At 41.0% G+C, this 20,833-nt stretch overlaps 3 protein-coding genes across 3 annotated transcripts; 1 reads left to right on the plus strand and 2 right to left on the minus strand.

Moving 5' to 3' along the window:
* The first annotated feature begins 666 nt into the window (after positions 1-666).
* On the plus strand, positions 667-2,917 carry LOC113173749 (cytochrome c oxidase assembly factor 5). The gene is made up of 3 exons (XM_026377282.1): positions 667-891; positions 2,276-2,359; positions 2,587-2,917. The coding sequence occupies exons 1-3, from the start codon at positions 790-792 to the stop codon at positions 2,626-2,628; spliced, it is 228 nt and encodes a 75-aa protein (XP_026233067.1). The 5' UTR covers positions 667-789; the 3' UTR covers positions 2,629-2,917.
* Positions 2,918-2,943: 26 nt separating this feature from the next.
* si:dkey-4e7.3 (nuc_hydro_CeIAG domain-containing protein) lies at positions 2,944-6,630 on the minus strand. Its single transcript, XM_026377281.1, has 7 exons — positions 6,280-6,630; positions 5,656-5,743; positions 5,319-5,506; positions 4,160-4,339; positions 3,973-4,084; positions 3,657-3,793; positions 2,944-3,530 (listed from the first exon to the last, which is right to left on the minus strand). Exons 3-7 carry the CDS (start codon positions 5,496-5,498, stop codon positions 3,183-3,185), a joined length of 957 nt encoding a protein of 318 aa, XP_026233066.1. The 5' UTR covers positions 5,499-5,506; positions 5,656-5,743; positions 6,280-6,630; the 3' UTR covers positions 2,944-3,182.
* A 386-nt stretch (positions 6,631-7,016) lies between these two features.
* inpp4aa (inositol polyphosphate-4-phosphatase type I Aa) lies at positions 7,017-20,124 on the minus strand. Its single transcript, XM_026377361.1, has 24 exons — positions 20,036-20,124; positions 16,152-16,390; positions 16,007-16,051; positions 15,609-15,727; positions 15,409-15,525; positions 15,238-15,317; positions 14,993-15,110; positions 14,815-14,905; positions 14,586-14,733; positions 14,228-14,358; positions 14,026-14,130; positions 13,838-13,946; positions 13,718-13,735; positions 13,417-13,603; positions 12,138-12,419; positions 11,904-12,051; positions 11,474-11,506; positions 10,886-11,058; positions 10,669-10,792; positions 10,124-10,391; positions 9,711-9,808; positions 9,511-9,623; positions 9,267-9,421; positions 7,017-9,181 (listed from the first exon to the last, which is right to left on the minus strand). The coding sequence occupies exons 2-24, from the start codon at positions 16,249-16,251 to the stop codon at positions 9,049-9,051; spliced, it is 2,895 nt and encodes a 964-aa protein (XP_026233146.1). The 5' UTR covers positions 16,252-16,390; positions 20,036-20,124; the 3' UTR covers positions 7,017-9,048.
* Between the last annotated feature and the right edge of the window lie 709 nt (positions 20,125-20,833).

Genomic DNA, 20,833 nt, shown 5'->3' on the forward strand with positions numbered 1-20,833 from the left:
ACGAGTTGTGCTCAAGAAAACAGAAGTGATACAACTTCTGCATTTAAAGCAGTTTCTCTTAATTTTTGGGAGATGTTGGGAGAAGAGGAGACCCTACTTAAGGGTGGAACATGTTTTGAAAGGGTAGACACATTCAGTACTGTTAAATGGCCCCTTGTCCAGCATACACATAGAAACTGAATGCATGGAATAGCATGATCAGTCATGTGATCCCAGAGTTCCCCATACTGTATTAGTGGAGAATGGACAGGAGACAAAAAACGAAAGTAACTATTCTCTCGCTCGACAATCCCACCACCATCTGTTCATGTGCCTTCATCATGTTCATGTACATGTGTGCCTGCCTCTGATGATTTTGACATAATTTTTCATGGACTTTTTAATAAATGATAAAAAAAAAAAAAGTTAGAAATCATGGCCATTTTTGCGTTGTGATTTTGTTCTACTTGCATTACTCATACCATCTGCATCACCAGATTTGATTTCTGAACAGTGCTAAAACAAACGGGGTGGAAAAAACTAAAGCCGCTGCAAATATAATTAGAGAAATTTAGCTGACATAGCCTCAGAAGCGACAATACATCAGCATTACCTTCAAAGACGCGAAGAACTACAAACCTTCCCAGCATGCACCTGTTCTGCCAGGAACTTCCGTTTTCCCTTCATGCCTTGTCAGAAACATGGTGGCTCCCAGCTTTCATAACATTGACAACGAATAGAAAATAGTCAGTTTCTGATCTAGTCAGCTTATAAATGAGGGGATATCTGTGTTAAAGTGGACTCGACAAGATGCCGAAATATTACGAGGATAAAGAGGAGGATAACCGAGCCTGCGCAGGAATCAAAGAAGACTTTAAGGCATGTCTCCTTCAGCACGACTGTGTTGTAAAGGTAAGTACTAAACGTCCTCTGGTCATCATATCTAAACTACCTGCTGCACTTCTTACAGTTTTCAATAACAGATTACTACATTTAAAAAGCACAGTTTATCTCTATGATTTCTCTTAACATGTGCACCTTTTGTGAGTCCATTTAAATTGACCAATTTTCCATTTTGTTCCCAACAATTTTAACTTAATAGTCCGTAATGACAGTATAAGTTTTAAGCAAATTAAAAATTTTAATCTATTATTTACAAACGTAGCCACACCTTTATGTCAGTACGATGTCCTATAAAGGTAACATTAAATGCCAGCGTTGTAACCAGCTAGCCAGCAATTTGCGAGCTAACCGCTAGCAAATTACACTCAGATGGTTTTATCTTATCTGATCCATTGAAGGCAATATCCACTCACAATAATCCATCAGACAACCCAGTTCGTATAATCGTTTTTTGGACATCTCCACCAATTGTGGTGAAAAAGATGACTAGCTCTTTTAGCCGACTAGCAAGCTAAAGTCATGCATGTAGCATCATAACTGTACTTTGCCTTTGTAGGACAGAGAGAATCCATCAGACCTCCCTGTGTTTGGTTTAGTTTTCTTTCCCACATGTCTAACTAGTCCTGCCACTGAGAAGCCCCACTAACCAAAGCAGGATTAATATTAGCTAGATGATGAACAGTGCTAGACAAAGTGATAACAACAGTCTCCTCAGAGTCCTGGTGGTTTCAGATGTATTTCATATGAGGATATTCTTGGCTTGCCTTTTAAAATTGTACTTTAACATTTTATCTAGGAAAATAGGAAATGGTTTCATAATGAACTAGTGAAAAGCAAGTTTAGTTCTACTTTTGATCTCTACAGCTTTTCATATACAGCAAATATTTGTATTTGATCAATTCTAAAAGCAATTCATCCTTAAACATGGAAATAGATGGATTTCATATTACTTGCCTGCTGAAGCTTGCTCAAATGGGATTGTTGGGTTTTCTATATCATTTTTTGTATAATTATTCTCTGTAAAGTCTTAAACCTTGCACTGTAAAGTGCCTTGAGATAACTTCTGTTGTCAATTGGCAATATACAAATAAAACTGAATTGAATTGAATTGAATTGAATTGAATTGCTGGTTTCAGTACTATATAGTCCTACTTTATTAGTTCCTGCTCTTTAAAATTACTTTTACAGTGTTCTTTGAATAGAAAACGTAAATTTTTCCATTGGAAACTTCAACTGTTAAAGCCTGCATAGCTGTACACATCACTATACTTTAGTCTTTTACTCCTGAAAAAACTGCAGGTTACATTTCTTATGTAGAGCACAGTGAGTCGAAAAGCACATTTCACTCATAAAAAGGACCCACAGAACTGTAACTGGTTTCTTAACTTATCAGGAGGGGAAGTTGCCCAGTGAGTGTTTGAAGAGAGGCCACTGCAAAGCCCTGCAGACATCATTCTTTGAGTGCAAGCGGTCAATGGTAAGTCCGAAAAAATTAAATTGGATTGATGCAAGACTGGACTGTTGGACAGTGTTTTTATAGACTGATGTATAAAACATTTGGGAAGTGGAAGAGTGTTTATCTTCCTCTTTCCTGAACCTAAACCATCAGAAACACAGAGAGAATTTTATTGAGAGTTCAAGTTACATAAAGTTCATGTTTTAAAATATGCTAAAAACTGATCAGTGCCTGTCGTCTATTCACAGCTTGACGCAAGGTCAAGATTCAGAGGAAGGAAAGCATATTGAGGAACCAACTGAAAGCTGATGTTGCCATTTGGTTCTGTGAATACTGGATGAGCAGCTGTAAATACTTAATGATTTACTTCAAAGGCTCCAGTGTATGTGCTGTTCCAATACTTCATGTGAGGGACATTTGTCATGAAAGCATAGCAACGGACCAACAAAGATGAAAGAAGTGACATTCATTATCCAATTAGCATAATGCTTCACTGAAAAAGGCTGGAGAAGCTTTAATTTTCACCAAGAATAACATGTTATTTTGGATGAATGCGTATGTGTTTTGCATTATGGAATAAAGAGGCTCTTCATCCAAACTGTGAGTGTCTTTGAAATATTTTTTATTGTGAACATACACAGTAGTAAATTGGAAAATTTGTCATCTCTGCTTTACAAGTTAAAAGTTTAGTCACTTTGCTTTGTTATATAGGGCATGCTGGTTTATGATTCATAATAAAAATGAGTTTAAAAACATTTTTTTAAAAGACATTTCTATTTAAAAAAAAAAAAAAAAAAAAAAAACATGTTAATATTGAGCTAAGCTCCACAGACAGTACATTCTGTTAGGCTAAAGCAGCCATCATCATCTGCTTAAACTTCTCCAAATCCACCTTTTTAATGATGAAAGCCTTTTGAGTCTTGTTCAGGAAGCCCACAGTATCTACTACCATCATGCCTCTGGTGTATGCGCCCGACAGCTCTACGCTAACTGGCTGTTGTTCCTTTTCTATGACGAAGGAGTCGTCAACGGCAGCTGCCATGGCGTATGAGTCGCAGGAAATGAAACCCATGCCAGCTACTAACTCTTTCTGTAGACGCTCTGTCTTCGATGCTTCGATGCTGTGTTTGAAGACCCGTGCCATGAAGCGAGCTTTGTCTGTGTTCTGTGTCAGCCAGGTATCGCAGAACGACTGTCAATAAAATGTGACATGTCAACACAGGGAGGCTGCAATGTTCATCTGATGTCTTTGTTGTTACCTTATTAGTGACTTTACTAAGTAAATTGAGAAAAGCATGTATGTTGGAGAAAGCCTCACCCAGGGCAGCTTGCTGTGGCAGGTAAACTCCCAGCAGGCCAAGTATATGGGACACTGGTAGTCATTCAGTACAATGTAAGCAGCTTCTGGATCAGCAGAGAAATTGAACTCGCCACACACGGTGGTGTTTCCTCGAGCTGAAAAAAAAAAACACCACAGAAAACAACTGACTGCTTGTGCAGCATCTTGTTTTTGATGTTGTTGAAATAAGGCAACTGACAAAGCATTGGAGATATCAGGTTAGGAAAACTATTCTTCAAGTGTTTACATTAGTCATTGTACAATGAAAACCAGATCCTGACACTGTTATACGGACATTCAGTGTTGCCTCCCATGATGTAAACCCCTCGGAGTTTGCTCGGGAGAGATGGATCCATCCTCACAGCTAGAGCGAGGTTGGTAAGCGGTGCTGTGGCAACCAGAGATACCTGAGAAATAAACACATATTTGAGAAATGTAGGAAGCATGAATGCACAAATGTGGGGCTCTGGCACATCTCTCACCTCTCCTGGGTTTTCATTGACAATCCTGATTATAGCTGACACAGCACTCTCCTTCTGAATTAGATCCAACCCAGGAGCATGGGGGTCAGGGGCGTCTCCCAGCCCATCCTGCCCATGAAAATGTCCTGCATCAATGGTTTTCCCAAGGATTGGCTTGGCAGCACCTTTAAAAACTGGAATCTGGTGCATGCAAAGGGAACAAAAGGTGAACATATAAAATTCTAATATAAAATTCTGTATAGATACTACAAAAACAAATATTCTCAATATATAAATATATATTTCCAATTCAGTAGTATATTGTCAGATACTTGACTGTATTTCAGTTTTGCTAAATAAGATGTGTATCATGGTACAAGCCCTAACTACAAGATGAAATGTGGTCGGGGTTGGGTTTCGTGAATGTGTTTAAAAACAGCAGAACTAATAGACCTGTATGTGGAAGCTCCTGAATCTGAATCCTCTCTCCTGTCAACTCAAGAAAAGATTCTTTAAAAGAACCAGTTAGGGGAAGTTATAAAACACTGAATATGCATTGAAGTAGTTAAATCCATTATTAGGAAATGGAGGGAGTGTGGCACATAAAAAAAAACTGAGTGGCGATATAGGAAGGGCACAAGACACTTGTGACTCCTTTAAACGAATTACATGTTTCTGGGGCCAAGAATGTGCAAAAAACAAGTACTGTGAGTACGTGTGAGTGCAGGCAAAATGTCAAAGATTGGCCTGATGAATCAGTTGACCACTAATAATTACGGTAGCCTAAATAATTTAAGTAATATGTCCATAACTATGAGGCACTGGTAAGAGGAGATGAACATCCAGTGTCACCATTTGGAAAATCAGTAATCTGATTTATTTTAAAGTGTTTTCATGTAACTCAAACTTAACAACTAAAGCTAAGGAGCTCATTTCCTGGTTCAAGTCATGGGACTTCAAACTGCCAACTCATTGTTGGCAGTTTCACAAACTGCATCCTCACATGTCACATGATAGCAGTAAATTCCAGCTTGTGTCAGCCCACATCCATTAATCCAGATAACTGAGCCAACACACTGATATTGATGAATATTTGAATTACACATTAAGTAGCAGTAAGTCATGTGAGTATCACCGAATAACTGTGCCTGAAAGAAAATCACATCTGTGCTGCACGCACCTCTAGTTTATTGCAGACTTGCAGAACACGCAGTGCATTTTTACACACGTTCTCCACTGAGGTGTTTCCATGCACACAGGTGATGCCCAGGACCTCCACGTTGGGGGCCGCCAGCGCCAACATGATGGCCTGAGCATCGTCCACCCCGCAGTCCACATCCACCAGCAGCTTTTTACTCATAGTGGAGCCTATGGAGCAACAACTTTAGTATAACAAGTGTTCACAAAAGTAATTGGTAGAAAATTAGAAAATCAGTATATAGCATTTCCCTGACAAGTACAGATAAATGTTTCCACGGGCACCAAAAACATTTTCTTATTTATTTAATCACGCTTACCGCTGTGTGAAACAGATAAAGTGTAGTGTTTCAGGAAAGTGCTGTTCTCCTCAGAGACTGGAAGCAACGGTGGTCTGCTGCAAACAACCTTTGAATAGCAACAAGTACATTTAGCAACTGAATGGGGAGTGGACTGAATGGGGGGGGGTTATGTAAGAAGACACAAAAGTTAATGATAAATCTGATTCTCTATCATCTGTGAGTTCATTTCACAACATTTGCTAGATGCACTTGCCACACTTTAATTTCTCCAAGCAGCCTGATAATAAAGTTTCTCCTAATCCTCCACTGTTCACAGCAGCAGTGCTGCATATACCTCTGTTAATTCAGAAGGAAACAGCTGGATCATGGTCATTTTTCCTCGATTGCATAATGTAACATTCCTCAAAGCTGGAAAAAAACTGTTTCCGGCGGATTGAACTCTTCATCTGTGAAGGATCTGGTTCTATCTATCTGGATCTTCTGTTTTGAGCTTGTCAACCAGTTATAAGGTAAATCTAATCGGATCAGTGACTTCAATCTGATTCACTAAATAAATACTGTCCACAAAACATGACGCAAATATCTACTAAAAGGTCTAAAAGCAAAATATATCAAAGAGGAGATTGATCTTCAACACTGTACCTGCGTTAAACAACAGAAAACCCATCCGTGTGAGTTCTCAATAGATAATAATGGATCGTAATAATAATAATGTCGTCCACTCCCTTTATCTACACACACAAAACAAGCATGTCCAAGTCTTTGTGAACCTGAATCCACACACAGCTGTTCAGATCAGGAGGAAATGTGCGACCTCACCGCTCCACTTCAACAACAAGTCGATCCTGGAGCAGATCCCAGCCGGTGCACGGCGCACAGAGGCTGGAGAGGACGGCGAGGCGAAGAGCTCTCACTCTGTGGTCATTCCCGAGCACCACAGGTTGAATTAAGAAGTAGGTCAAGTGTCTGGATCAGGTGGATCTACCCGCTTCTCATGGACTGAACTCATCTAATCCAGGTGATCTGGAGTCTGCAGTGGGTGGGGCAGGGATAGCTGGAAAACAAGCAGGGCAGGGAGGCCTGGGGACAGGGTGTGGGAACCACTGGAACAGTGGATCTTTTTTTTTCCACCGAAGTGATTCCTCTTGAACACAATCTATGGCAGTGACGCCATTTCCGGATATTTCCGGAGATTGTTTTTTGAACAGAGATAATTATAAAAAACGGATTAATGAGCGCAGCCTTTTAAAGATGACTCACTTTAAATCACTATGTATGAGGTGGGACATTCATGCAAAACAGTTAATAACCTACAAAACCACTTAATTCATGACCATACACTCAATTTGTTTTGACAAGCTTTTATTCATTATCCAGTTTCAGCAGGCATCCCTCCAAACTCTCCTGTCTAACTCTATACATGTACAACTTATCAGAACAAGGTCATAAGTTACTCAATAACAGTAGTTAAACTATAACAGCATTTGGCAACACCAGTCATTTCAACATAAATACAGCAAAATAACATTTTTAAAATAAAAACCACAGTCTCTGTAAATTTTGTACAATAAGGTACATTGGAGCCTGTAAAGTGACAACAGAATAGGTGTTGGTACAGTAATGCAATATGCATTATTTTCCTTAAGCGTGAAAACATGTTTGATGGGTGCTCTTAATTAGGTACTTTTGCAATAGTGTACAAATGCCATAGTACAAAGCAGTAGGTTCTTAATCCTCATGCTGATTAAATGAATGTTTATCATATTCACTGATCACAAACATCTGCATAATTCAAGTGAGTGCAGTGAAAACACCAAATATGAAGGGCCATCAAACCTCAAATATATGTCTCTGAAGAGACGTAACTGTAGAATAATGTGATGCGCGGCTTCCAAAGCCCACTAGTTGTGAACCAGTTCCCCATTAATGCTTTCAGTGTAGCATCAGAAGAACTTCAATAAATCACATTTGATAAGACGGCACTGGTATAAAAATGCCAGAGACTAGTGTGAGATATGCACCTTTTTTAAAGATCTGTGCTTGTTATACAGGAGATAATATGAGTTGATTATTTATGTGATTGATGTGTGAAGATTAGACGAAGGAGTGACAGTGGGAGGAGAACAAACAACAGGCTAAAAGCACTAAAATAAATGAAATCATGTTGTTGACCTACAGTGACCAAGTTGAAATAAGAAATACAGTAAGTGTTCATGAATCTGGTCGTCTGCTGTCTTGCATACTTTGGATTTAAAGCTGCACTGAACATCTTTACATGTAGGCAGCTCCAAATTACAGCGAGGAGGTAACATGCACCATTTCTTATTGGGCGTTCATCGGTTGGTTCTTGCAGCACTGACAAATAGGGTGATTTTAGTGATCTCAGTGCATCCTCTCTTTGCTATTTACACTGGAAATTTCTACATAAACGTTTTGCTTTGTGTAGCCTTAAAGAAAGAGGCAGGAATTATTTTATATATGTTTTTTATTGTCAACTATTTAACTAAAAATGACACACATAACTCCAAATACTCATTCCTCCAGATTTGCATTTTGCACTACTTTCCTTCTCCATGCGAGCACCATGCCTACCAATTCTACAGTTCTTCTAGACTTTCTGTTTGATTTTGGATCAAATTCTGAAGTAAGAATAAATTTGTAGGGTTTCTGACACAAAAATGTGTTCACCATTTCATAGCTGCTCCCTTTCCAGTGATTGTATATGAGAAATTGTTGTTGATATGGGATTAATGCAGAACTACAGTGCCAATGTTCACTATAAAGGAGAAACGTGTTAGCCAGTGCAACAGTGAAGCTCACTGGCGTGTTTTTAATAATTTGTGAACAAGAAATATGGTACAGTATTTAAGGACTTGATACACAGAAAATTCTTAATTGTTGTCTTTGGGATTTGTTGACAATAAGAAAAAAATATATAGAATATCCTGCCTTAACTTTTAAATGTCAAAATAAACGGTAAAAGCAGTGGTCCATGAGTCACAGGGTAAGTGGTTCGATTCCTGGTTCCTGTCCACATGTTGAAGTGTCTTTGAGCAAGACACCGAACCCCACATTGCTCATTGTGTCATTGTAACTTGAAAGTCACTTTGCTACTAATGGTACAGCGGACAACAGTGGTGTTTGCATACTGTCTACACTGTAACACAGAAATGTATCTTCATTGGTTTTGCTGTGAAATGTCTGTGGAGACTGTTATTCTAGTAATACTAAGAGGAGAGAGGGAACCGCCATAAACAATCTACAGTAGCACTGGCACTTGGACATCAACAGTGACTAAGCACATAACAAAGGGCTGTTCCAGTTTGTGTTGGTGTTTCTCTTTGTGTGGGACCATCGTTGTTTCCCTCGTCAGTCTTTTGGTTTTCTCCATTTAGAGGAGTCCACTTAGACTTAGGTCTCAACTTTCCCATATGTCCCCTCTGGAGGGCGATATTGTTTGGGGAAGGCCTTGAGCTGGAGAGAGTTAAAGGCGTATTTGCGACATCCTACATTCTTCATGGTGTTCTCTCTTCTGCAGCCCTCACTGTGGAGAAACAGAAGCGATGCATTATTGCTTCTGGCAAATACATTAGTTTTCTAATGATGTTTGGTGCAGAGACTGGACTGACCTGCGCATACAGTCCAAAGCTTGGTAGAACACCTGTGGGGCCAGAGCATGCTCCTGCTGCAGGATCTGACACTGCTCCAAGGTTAGAGACATGGCTGTGCGGTCTTTGGCGCTCTTACAGCTGGTGAAACGCACCCCGTTCAGGCGCCGACATGCCTTTAAGGTTTAGAGAAAGAGATTAGAGGAGATAAATATGAGCTTTTAAATGTGGGGGCTGAATATTAAGACGTGAAAATCAAGTGCACCTCGGCCGCCTGCCACAAAATCTCCACATTCTTGCTTTTCTTGGCATTCACGTTCTGGCTCAGCAGTTTGAGTAGGTCAGGGAGACTTGTGGTACTGCGGGAGCGGGGGAGGCCTGAGGAAATGAACACAGGTGTGAAATATGAGTGAAATGTAATTGTAAAAATTTGTTGTTTGTATGTATGTATGTATACAGACTCACAGTCCTCTGGCAGGACTTCTTTAAACTGATCGTAGTACGAGCTGAGGCGAGTCATGCTCTCCATGTTGATGACTTCCTGCAGTGACGTGTCTCCAAACCTGGAAAAGTACAATGTTAGAGTTTCTCTTCATATGCGGCCTGTTAGTGTGCTGCTGCTCTGTACTAAATGGGGGGATCATGTCACAGTATTGTACTGTACAATCTGTGTTATAAAGGGAAATAAAGGGAAGCAGCCAGTCGTTGGGGCTCTGATGTTGTTATATCAGACACACTGATTTACCTGTAGTTGTTAAAATCTATTTTTAAATAATGTAAAAATGCCCTTTTTATCTGCAGTGCCCTCTCTGCTTTCTGTTTCTCTTTCTCTGTGAGCCTTACTGTAACGTTCCTACACTCTAACCACCGCGACTCACTTCTCAGCCAGCGTCTGCTGTTCGTTGATCCCCACGTTGAACAGGACGGGCTGCACACGCAGCAGCATCCCATTCTGGATTTCTCGAGGCAGGGTGTCAAACATTGCTCCAGGCAATGGGACCCTGACGTTGAAGCCGCTCCTGTTTCCGGTGATTACCGGCAGCATGTCCGGGGAGAAACCCGAAGTTGCTTGGGTAACTTTAAAGGTGACGTTTCTCAGGTCCATCACTCCTACGCTCATATCCTCCAACATGGCCAGCTCCTCCCCTTTTAAAAAAATCAACACAGGGGTTCACTCACACAAGATAACAAATTAATATTCACTACCCTTCTACCACAATCTAAAACAGTATCACAAAGAACAACAACCAGTCAAAAACCAATTAATAGATTTTAATGAAATGCAGTCTAAGGTAGATTTTAATGCAGATGCACATGTATGTTAAATTGATTTCTGCAAGATTTCAAAGGAGTGTACTCTTTGATTTCTAAACTTTCATACATGCAGACAAACATATACACACTCTCCTCACACACTGGTTACCATAGGTGCTGAGCAGGCCCTCATACTGCACCAGTAAACCGATGGTGTGTAGTTGCCTGAGGAAGCCCGAGTCACAGAGACTGTTCCTCAGTTTGAGAGTGAAGCCGCAGATTAGAGCTGTCAGCTGTAAACAGCACAACTCACGTCAGAATAGTTATTACATACACATGCGTACTTCTTACAAATTTCAAACTACGTATGAAAGACAGGTACACACCGTCTGGCAGAAGACAACATCCCGGCGGTACTGCAGCGTAAGGCTCATGGCAATGGTGGGAGCGCAGTCCTGCATCAGTAGAAAAACCAGGGCCTTCTTTGCCTTGTCGCTCATCAGAGAGACACAGTCCGTCAGTGTAGTGAGGAGAGGATAGAGAGCGTCGCACCACTCGCCTGCACACACAGCAAAGAGTTTACACACCTATACACACATATTTAAATACACACATTGAGTATGTGCATAGTGTACATACAATTTAGTGCATCAGCATTTAAAGATGAACATATCTAAACATTTATCAGCAGCTCACAGTATTATCATGACTTATTTGAAATGCATCCTCCTCAGAGCATTTAGCTGCTGTCACATTATAAACATCCCCACATGGTCTTCTGACAGCAAGATTGTGAAACTTGTGGATGTAGCAAATTCATTTTCTTCACTTTGCTTTTCAAATTACATTCTTGACTGTAAGATAATGAAAGTTTCACTTTTATCATTTATATAAAATGCCGTTATTGCTGATGACAGACACTTTTTCATTTCATAGTTTTTATGAAAAGTCTGTAAAGGAACAATTGTTCTCACCTGGGGATGTCTTTTCTACTTCAGGACTTGTTTCTGTGTGATAGAACATTAAGAGAACATTTCTAAAGTAAAATAAAATCACTAAAAACTCCAGCTGTGTTTTCAACTTAACATTGTTTTTCATATTTTAAACGCACAGAATCACTGAAGCAGTTTGAGGTGATTATAAGAATGAACCTAAAGATGTGATGTGGGAAGAGCATGCAGGAATCCGAGGAGAGGACGAGGATGATGATGATTGATTGTGATGGATGTGAGGATAGGAGTGGTAATAGAGATTAGCATGATGGATGAGGATGATGAGAAAGTGCTTTAGATACTATGGAAACATGTGGATCATTTAAATTTTATATTTATCTCTGAACATAGATATGACTTCAATCAATACATAAGTGTAATTTTCTCTCATTATGTGTGTGTGTGTTTGTACCTTTCTTAGTGTTGTTTGGCTCCTCGTTGGCGAGCAGGAAGACATCCTCAGAACTGCTGTCACTGTGGAGTTTGTCTTGATGTAGCAACCTGTCGATCTTCTGGATCACACACTCCAGGCTCTTATCAACATTTAGCCAAACTTTCTCCTACAAACACACAAAGAATTACGTATAAACTTAGTCATGATTAATAAAACACAAGACATTAAAGAGACAGATGGGCTTTCTCTTACCCACTCCTCCTCATGCAAATCTGCCTGCAAGGAAGCACGCTTGTTTTTACTCCCTTCACTGCCCTCTGGAGGAGCCGCATGGCGAGAGGGCGAAGTGGTAGCACGGGACGGAGAAGTGGGGTGCCGAGATGGGGAACGGGATGGGGTACGAGAGGACGGTGAGAGGGAGGAGGAGGATGGGGACGGAGTGCTTTGCTGAGTGGTCTCTGGGCAGGCGGCTGCAAGAGCGAGGATCGCAGAGGAGAGGAGCTTGGAGTCACACACGGTCACCAGCTGACGAGTCTGCAGGAGGACAGAGAAAGAGGGATTAAAGAAAGTTGTAAGTATGTTCTTATGCTGCAGGCATCAGGTGAAGTTAAATTAACATTGACTCAGGGCAAAAGATGGTCTTTAAAGTTCATAAACTATGACATTAAAAATGAGGGTGATTATTGTTTTTTTAGAGATTCTACCTTTCACCATAAAACAATGTTTTGTGGTCTATGTTAACGTAGAATCGTAATTGAACCTATGGTTGTTTATAACAGTACAGTACAACATATCAGTACAGCTTTAACTCAGTGATGTTGGTTGACTTTTACACATGAACTCCCTCCTTCCACAGGATTTCTTTAGAATTAAGGTCAGAGGTTGGACTAGAGTTAATGTGTGTGTAGAATTAATCGCTCCATCAATGATGAGAAGCCATCCTGGTACTTCTCATTCAAGCAAACTGCTACTTCCTAATCTCATTCGGCGACAGAATATTCTTCCAGTAGCCTACATACATGGCCTTAAGCAAACTGAGTATAGCGTCTTCCTCTTTACATTTGTGCTACACACACCATTGTGGTTCAATGTTCTCCTAATGGTGGACTCATAAACACTGATATCAGCCACCGCAAGACAGGGCTTTCATTTCCTTGAAGTTACCCTTTTGACCTCCTGAACTATTACACATCTTGCTCATGGTGCTTTATTAGTCAACCACTCCAGGGGAGGGTGATAATGGTACTGAATGTTCTGTCTGCCTGTCAGTCGAGTGATGGAGTCTACTCTCACAGTCCAAATGTCTCAGCAAAATAAAATGTAAAATATAATTATTTCCTGTATTTCTATGTCTAAATTCTAAATCTAGTAGTAACCCAAAGTTCTGCAAATGGCTATCTAAAAATAGTGTTACTTTAAATCCATGTGGTAAGAGATAAAATCGAGGTCAAGGGCCCAAGAGTGAAAGTAAGAGGACAAAGTGTTGTGAGATTAAATAGAGAAGTAACTTTAAGTTCTGCATTTGTCTTACCTTCTCAGTGAGGATGGCCAGGGTTCTCTCCAAAGCATTGGCTGAACGTTCTTTGGCAGCTCGCGACAGACGTTCAGTGTAGTAACACACCTGTGTCTTCAGAGTGTTAATTTGGCCAATCAGCTCCTTTGCTTTCAGGACATCCTGAGGCTGGAAGGCCATCCCTTTAGATCCAGAGCCAGCAGAGCTTTGATGTGTGCGTGAAAGACAGAGACACAAAGGAGAAATTGAATTATGGAACACGTGTGGTAGAGAAGGCAATGCCAAAAAAAAACCACACAAATATGATCCAGGATCTCACCTCTCTTCCTCATATGTACTAAATAAAGCAAGACAAGCAAATCAGAAGAAAGATTAGTTAATCACCTATAAAACCCAATGCTTTCATTAACCTTGTGGTTCCTTGCTTAGCTTTACTCACTGTGTCCTGGCTTCCTCAAGCTTGTGCAGCAGCTTTCGGAGACCGCAGCCTTTAAAGCCTTGGTGATGTGCTGCAGGAGCTCCGATAGTCACAACGTCATATGTCCAATCTGATCAGAACACAGGACAATGTATGAAATCGGGAATACTGCATGCATGGACTGTAAACATAGGTCCACCAAAACCTACCATAACCAGACTCTCCCTGCACTCTCATCCTCTGGATGTGAAGGTTAGTGGGAATGAACTCCAGTTTCCTCTCAGCTTTTAAGGTGCTAGACTTAAACGAAGGACCTGAGAGGAGACACAAACCAGAAAGAAATATATCTGTGTATAAGGGAATTAAAAGAACTACTGTGATATTTTACATGAAAATACATGTTGTTCACACCTTTATACTCGTGCAGGTCGCTTATAGTTTCCTGGTAGGTGAGGATGATGGTCTGGTACTGAGTGATGATCTTCCTCCTCAGGTTTTCCCAACATGGAGACAGCTCCCCCAGTTCTTCCAGCTCACACACCCTGTGCAACAAAGGATGTAATGATCAGTACATGCAGCTGATGCACTGATGATCTCAGTTTGCAGATCATGCAGCATGTTTAGTTAGTTAGGTTTCTCTAATCTTGTTATCATTAAGGTGAAATACTAGATAATTGTAATGATTTAATATTAATTTAATAGTAATTAATTCATGTTACATTAAAGAAAACTGAAAATCTGAGCTACTACAGTACATTTCTAATGTTACCTGACGGCATCTTCCTCCAGCAGCAGTTTCACAAACTGTCGAGGAATGTGCAAGGAGAGCACACTCTCTGCCATCTGCTCCAGGATCCGGAGGTGGTTGCCATCCGTGGTGGGGAAACGGTACGTCCGCGACATGATGCCGCCAAACACTGAATCACACCAAAACACATTATCAAAACCATTGATCACAACAGTAGCTTAATGTTTAGTTCACGTGGAATCACGCTCACCAGCCTTCAGCAGTGGATCTTTGCACAGAGATGAAGACTTGGATCGAATGCCCATAGATTCAGTCAGACTTTCGTCAACAGGGAGAACCATCTGCCACCCAGAAAGTGCAGTATGACTTACTGTGATGTTAAAAATGTTTCTATCTTATATTATGACAAACAGATGTTGATCTCTCACCCTTCCATTAACAGTGTCTCCTCTCTGTAACCTTGCAACAGGAGCTCTCTGCTCACGCTTCTCCTCTATCTGCCACGCGATGACGGTGATGTTGCCCACACGGACATTGTCGGCTGACCTAACACACAGATTACAAATAAATTCAACATCCCTGAGCCCAAATTCAGCATATAATTCATCATAATCATAATTTTGACATTTACAGAGGAAATAGCTCAGTGTGTTGCTGCATGTCTGCCTGTTACCTGAGAGCAAGGTGCAGTCTGTGGTGTTTGTCCTGCAGCAGCTCCTTCACAGAAAACATGGCTGAGCCAAGCATGTACATCTGTCACATAAAAACAGTTACACACAAACGATTTAGTTTATTTCACTTGGATAGGTGTAGACAGTAAATGTTGAATAAATATGAGTCTTACTGTGCCCTGGGCACGGTCCTTCACATCGTAGACAGAAAGCTTGACCTGAGTCTGCTGAGTGATCATAGAGTCCTGGAAGAATGCTATACTGCTCAGGAAGATAGGGTTACTGGTCCCCTGCAAGAGAGAGTGAGAAGAATGAAAAAGGTTGACGCCTCTGACAGTAGAAAGGAAGGAAGGGCAGGCAAGCTGTGGTGTACCTCAATTATTTCGGTTTGAGCGTGCTTGGTCCAGAAGGCCTGTGGTGGAGTGGTGCAGCTCACAGCGACAAAGCTGGTTGGCTTACGATCCAGAGACGGAGTAACCAGTTCACTGCAGGCTGCAACATATAAACACAGGAGATTACAAACTGTGGGATTTACTAGTGGGATGTCACTAATCCTCAGGGGAGGAATCTAAAACAGTATATCTGAGTTGACAAGCAGTTGTTTACAGTAAAGCTTTCAGGTTGAACAATGAATAGGAATAAAATAAATCAGTCCACACAGATGATGTGGTGAGAAAATGAACCAATCTCACAAATCACAATACACAATCTGATGCATGTGTAATGTGTGTGTGTGTGTGTGTGTGTGTGTGTCTGTGGGTCCCAACTTACCCACACTAAACTCAAGAACCGGCTCATCTGGATCCTGACTTTTGCCTGTGGGATAAACACGAGAGAGAGGGGAAGCTCTTTTAAATGCTGATATTTCACCATTAATGAACTAAACGGGTTACCATGGTAGCAGTTACTTAGTTACCTGAGAGAGCCAGCCCCATCATCTCAGCTGAGAGATCAAATGTGTTGGCCCGGTAGACCGACCATGGCCGATGGCGGGGGCTGCGCTCCTTAGCGGCCATGGTGGGTTCGCGTCTCGGATGTGAATGGATTTCAAATAAAAAAGAGGCTGAAGAGCAGAACAATGTGAGTTCGTACTAAATATGTGCACGTTGATTTCCCTTGTGTGCTGATCTGATCACAAACTTGTCAAAGATGAATCTGAAAAACAAACAAACAAACAAACAAAAAAAAACATCAGAAACATCATCTGCTCTGAAAAAGTCTGAAAATTAGTTTGAAGGTCTGGACTAGAGTCTGCTCAGAACAAGAAGAATACACTTATGTGAGCCATACCTCGCCAAAAGGAGATTTCAGAGGATCTACAATCAAGAATTGTTGATTTACAAAAAGCCGGATAAGGGTTACAAAGTGATGTCAAACACTTCAACTTCAACAAAATGACCCCAAGAACACAACAAACACTCTTTAATGAGGTAAAGAAGCAACCCCGAGTGACAGCCAAAGATTTGAAGGCATCATTGTCAACCAGTTATTAATTCTAAAGGTTCACATACTTTTTCCACTAGCATTATGAGGTTTTTATGGTTGTTCTCAATAAAGACATGAGAGTTCTGAATTATTTTGGTGTTATTAGTTTAGGCACAGGAAAAAGACCATGAATGTCTTTTTCTTGCCACTGTAACTGAATCACACTTCAACATCTTTAAATGTTTGATGCTGACGTCATCCTCTCATCAAGACGGCAGCTGTGCCTGAAAACTGCTGGTAATTCGTCATTTAAATATAGTAGAATAAGTTAAACTGTATTTATGTTGATGCTTCATTTTAAGATGAACAGTGTATGAGAGGTTTTGAGCTCCGCATTTTCCCCCTCTGTTAGTGCGCTCATATTAGCAGTGGAAAGATTTCAGTGGTGGAAAAGTGTGACTTTTCACACAGCTGTAGGATATGAGAAGTGAGCTGCAGCAGACTGACTTGACACCTCCTCTCCTGATGCAGTTTGTGCATTAATAGTAAGACAGACAGATGAAGAAATACATGCTGCAGTTTGATGACAGATATCAGACTAAAAAATTTACTCCTGACACTTAAGAAAGGCAGAAAGACCAGTTATCAATTAGAGGGATCAGAAAGCAGCCCGTGATGAATGAAGGTTTATGGGGAGATTAACACTAAAAGATGTTAATGTGCCTTAAACTGCACAAATAGTGAAACCAATGAGTGGAAAATGTTCAGTATCTCAAGAGGGAAACCTGCCTGGTACCTTAAATTGTGGCTTTAGCTGATGGGTTTACACTGAAACTCCAGGTATAAACACAAGGACAGTCAATCTGTATCGACACAAGCATTGATCATCATCGTGTGGCATCTTCTGAGGAAGGAAAAAGGTTTCCGTACATGCCAGTGCAACAAATAACCAGAAGGAGTGAGTCCAACTCCTAATGTGTGTGGTAGTGCTGCCACTTGTTACTCGTTACTCCTGTTGTCTTCATATTTTTAACCAGTATCAGTGGACACCATATTCCAACAAACAAACAGCAGAAGAAATGCGGAGCAGCAAACAAACACTATGACCTAACACTTAATATAACACGAGGATCCGAGGCAGAACAACAAAGAATAAAGTATTTGTCACCATCATCCTACACTGTGTCAGTCTTCCCACAAAACACGAGAAGTGAAAGATATGTGGAAACTAAGCTCCTTTAAAGCACAAATATAAAGCAGGACTATGGTCCACAGAACAGCGGCTGCAGGAACAGGAAAAGAGAACATGGTGTATGAAGAAAATGTGAAAGGTTAAAAGGACAGAAGCGTAAAAGTGCTTTAACTAACCTGAGCTGAACGCTGCTTCAAATGGCCCTGAGAGGTCTTTGGCATGTCAGACTCATTGAGTCTCGTCTCTCATATATAAATGTGTGTGTGTGTTTATACTTTATATCACTTTTCAGCTATGATCTGCACAGACCTGGTGTGTGGATATTTGATACTGCTCTGACAGCAGGGGAACGAGCGTGTGCGCGCCATCGTGTCTTCGCGTGCGAGGTCTATTTTTACACCTGTTTCGACGTCATAAAAAAACATGATGTCACCTTCACATGACAACAACCCAAAGCCATGTGCACAGTGACACGCACATGCACACACACAATCCAAAGAAGAGTGAGAGTAAAGGTTTCCGGCCCTTTAATCTTTTCGGCACCCTCGTGTGAGACCAAAACAGATGACAATTACAGCATGGATGCTCTGCCTCATTAGGCCGTGTGGGAGCTGTTGTCAGTGGGAGACATCTTTTAACATGCTGTAATCTCCACTGCCTGAAGCACTGTGGGGAGCTCTCTAGGAAACTTATAGTGGATCTAATGCGAAGCCACGGGGAGTCATGGATCTTCATCATCTGTCCGACAGTCATCAGTTACATGTGGTCTGCTTGAAGGGGGGACAAAACCTCTAGCAGTTTAACATTTTTACTAACTGAATATCTTTGGGTAAAACAAGCAATGTGAAGCCACCAATCATCTATAAAAGATTTAAAATATCTGAAAACTATCCATCATAACTTGTCTACAAAGTGCTTATTTCATTCGACCATCAGTCCAAAATTGATGGAATAAAGTGAAGAGCATCAAGAGACGAAATGTAAGAGGAGCTCGAACTAGATCATGTTTGGTATTCTAGCTGCAGGCTAACTTCACCAAACTAATGGAGATTCCTGTTTTTGTTTACTATCTTTGAAGGAAGGTGGAGATGTTAAATGCAGCAAAGAGGCAAGTGGAGTGGTGTTTAGAAGTAGATTCAGGTGGTCCTCGTGGTACATAGTCCTGAGGGACAGGATAGAGACAGAATGACCCAGTTAGTCAGGCTGGCTGCACACAGCTGGACCCCTGCAGATGCCGTCAGCACCAGCTGCACTGCAATACCTCTGTCTCAGACGATCGCTCCTTCAACTCATCTCCTCTTCTCGCCTTTAAAAGACTCCCAAATGGCTCATGACTCCTCATTCTGCTCTGTCATCACCCTTGTTCTTTCTTTTCCCTCGTCACCCTGTAACTCTGATGTTCTTCTCGATTTCAGTGTATTGATCCTGTTCCAGTCCTGAGCTCAGCTGCTGAAGAACTGTCTGTTGTAACTATAGGCTCATGGGTGCATTGTTATGTGTAAAATGTATTCGTAAAAAGAGAAAAACAACCTTCAAGCACAGGTAGAAGCGAATCATAGAGGAACTCAGTGACATTTCTGTTATGACAACAGTAAAATCAGACATGCAAGGGACAAAATCTAATCCTTTATGCTCTATTGGGAGCATCTGGGAAGGCCTGCAATAGCGTGACACGCTGCTCCACACTGCCACACATCCGGTACTAGATGTTTATGCATTAAAAAAACAAATAACATATTCAAAAGCCCACATCATGCATGTCTTCTGAAACTAGGACACATCCTGTCTGTTTGTCTTTATTAAACAGAGTCAGAACTGAACAGAACTGTCCAGTGGAAATCTATTTATGGCAGCAAGGGCCAATAATATTGCCATTATATTTAGGCAATAACAAATATTGCGTCATGGTATCCGCTCATTCAGTGAGGCTGCTGCGTGGTGCTGCAGGGTGAACACTCATGTTCATCACCACCATCAATCAGGACACGTTTAGAAACAGAACAGATCAGCTAACTCGACATCTGAGATCCTGCAATGGCTGTAAATATGTGTTATTCTGATCCTGCTGCGAGGTGCTGCTCTCTCCTAACAGCACAAACAGCATCCACCACAGGGCACAAACCCCCTCGACGGACCGTCAGGTGATGAGGAACCAAGGTTTGAAATAAATGAGGATCACATACCGTTCAGAGAAATGAGGTGGGATTTTTTCATATTGATGCGCATCCTGGTTGCACACTCGACGATGTCTGCAGTCAAGACTCGCCCTGACGCCCTGTGACACATCCGAGACGTAATACCTCCCAGTGACGCACTGTGTCCATTAGAGGGCGCTGTCCGCCTGGTCTGTGCAGACTGGATTCACGTTACCACCGGAATGAAGTGCTGTATTGTTATTACAGTAGATAGTTGAAATCCTAATAAAGTCATAATATATCACATTATAGGTAGATACATATGCATTCTGAGTTTCTACGTCAAATATTATTAGATATCAGTAAAATATTTTAAATACTATCTCATTATTTTCTACTATATTGTTACTGAACGGAACACTGTGTTTTACAGAGCTCAGTGGAGGGTCTTAAAAGCAGCATCCGGTTTCTAAGCAGCCACATATTCATCTTTCTCCTCTAAATTGTCAAAATGCAAATGTTAAATTATATTTTAGATATATGACAGGATAAAACAAACACTAGTATGTTTTATAAGTGTCACCGGATCATGCTGCAGAATTTCTAATGTCTGCATGTGATGAGGAGTTAAGTTGGCATCATATTGGGTATTTGCAGGCTGACACCTGCTGGACAGTGAGTGCAGAGGCGATAATAATCCTTGATCTGCCCACAGACAACATGATGTTAATGTGAAGAGTATCAAAGTGCACAGACTGGTTATTCTTCTGTTTTTCATGCATCCCACCCGTTCGTTCCCAGAAAATCCATGACCCATCATTTTCCTTTGGATAGTTTCACTGAGAC

The sequence above is a fragment of the Anabas testudineus genome, chromosome 21 (assembly GCF_900324465.2).
Source record: "Anabas testudineus chromosome 21, fAnaTes1.2, whole genome shotgun sequence".
NCBI lineage: Eukaryota > Metazoa > Chordata > Actinopteri > Anabantiformes > Anabantidae > Anabas > Anabas testudineus.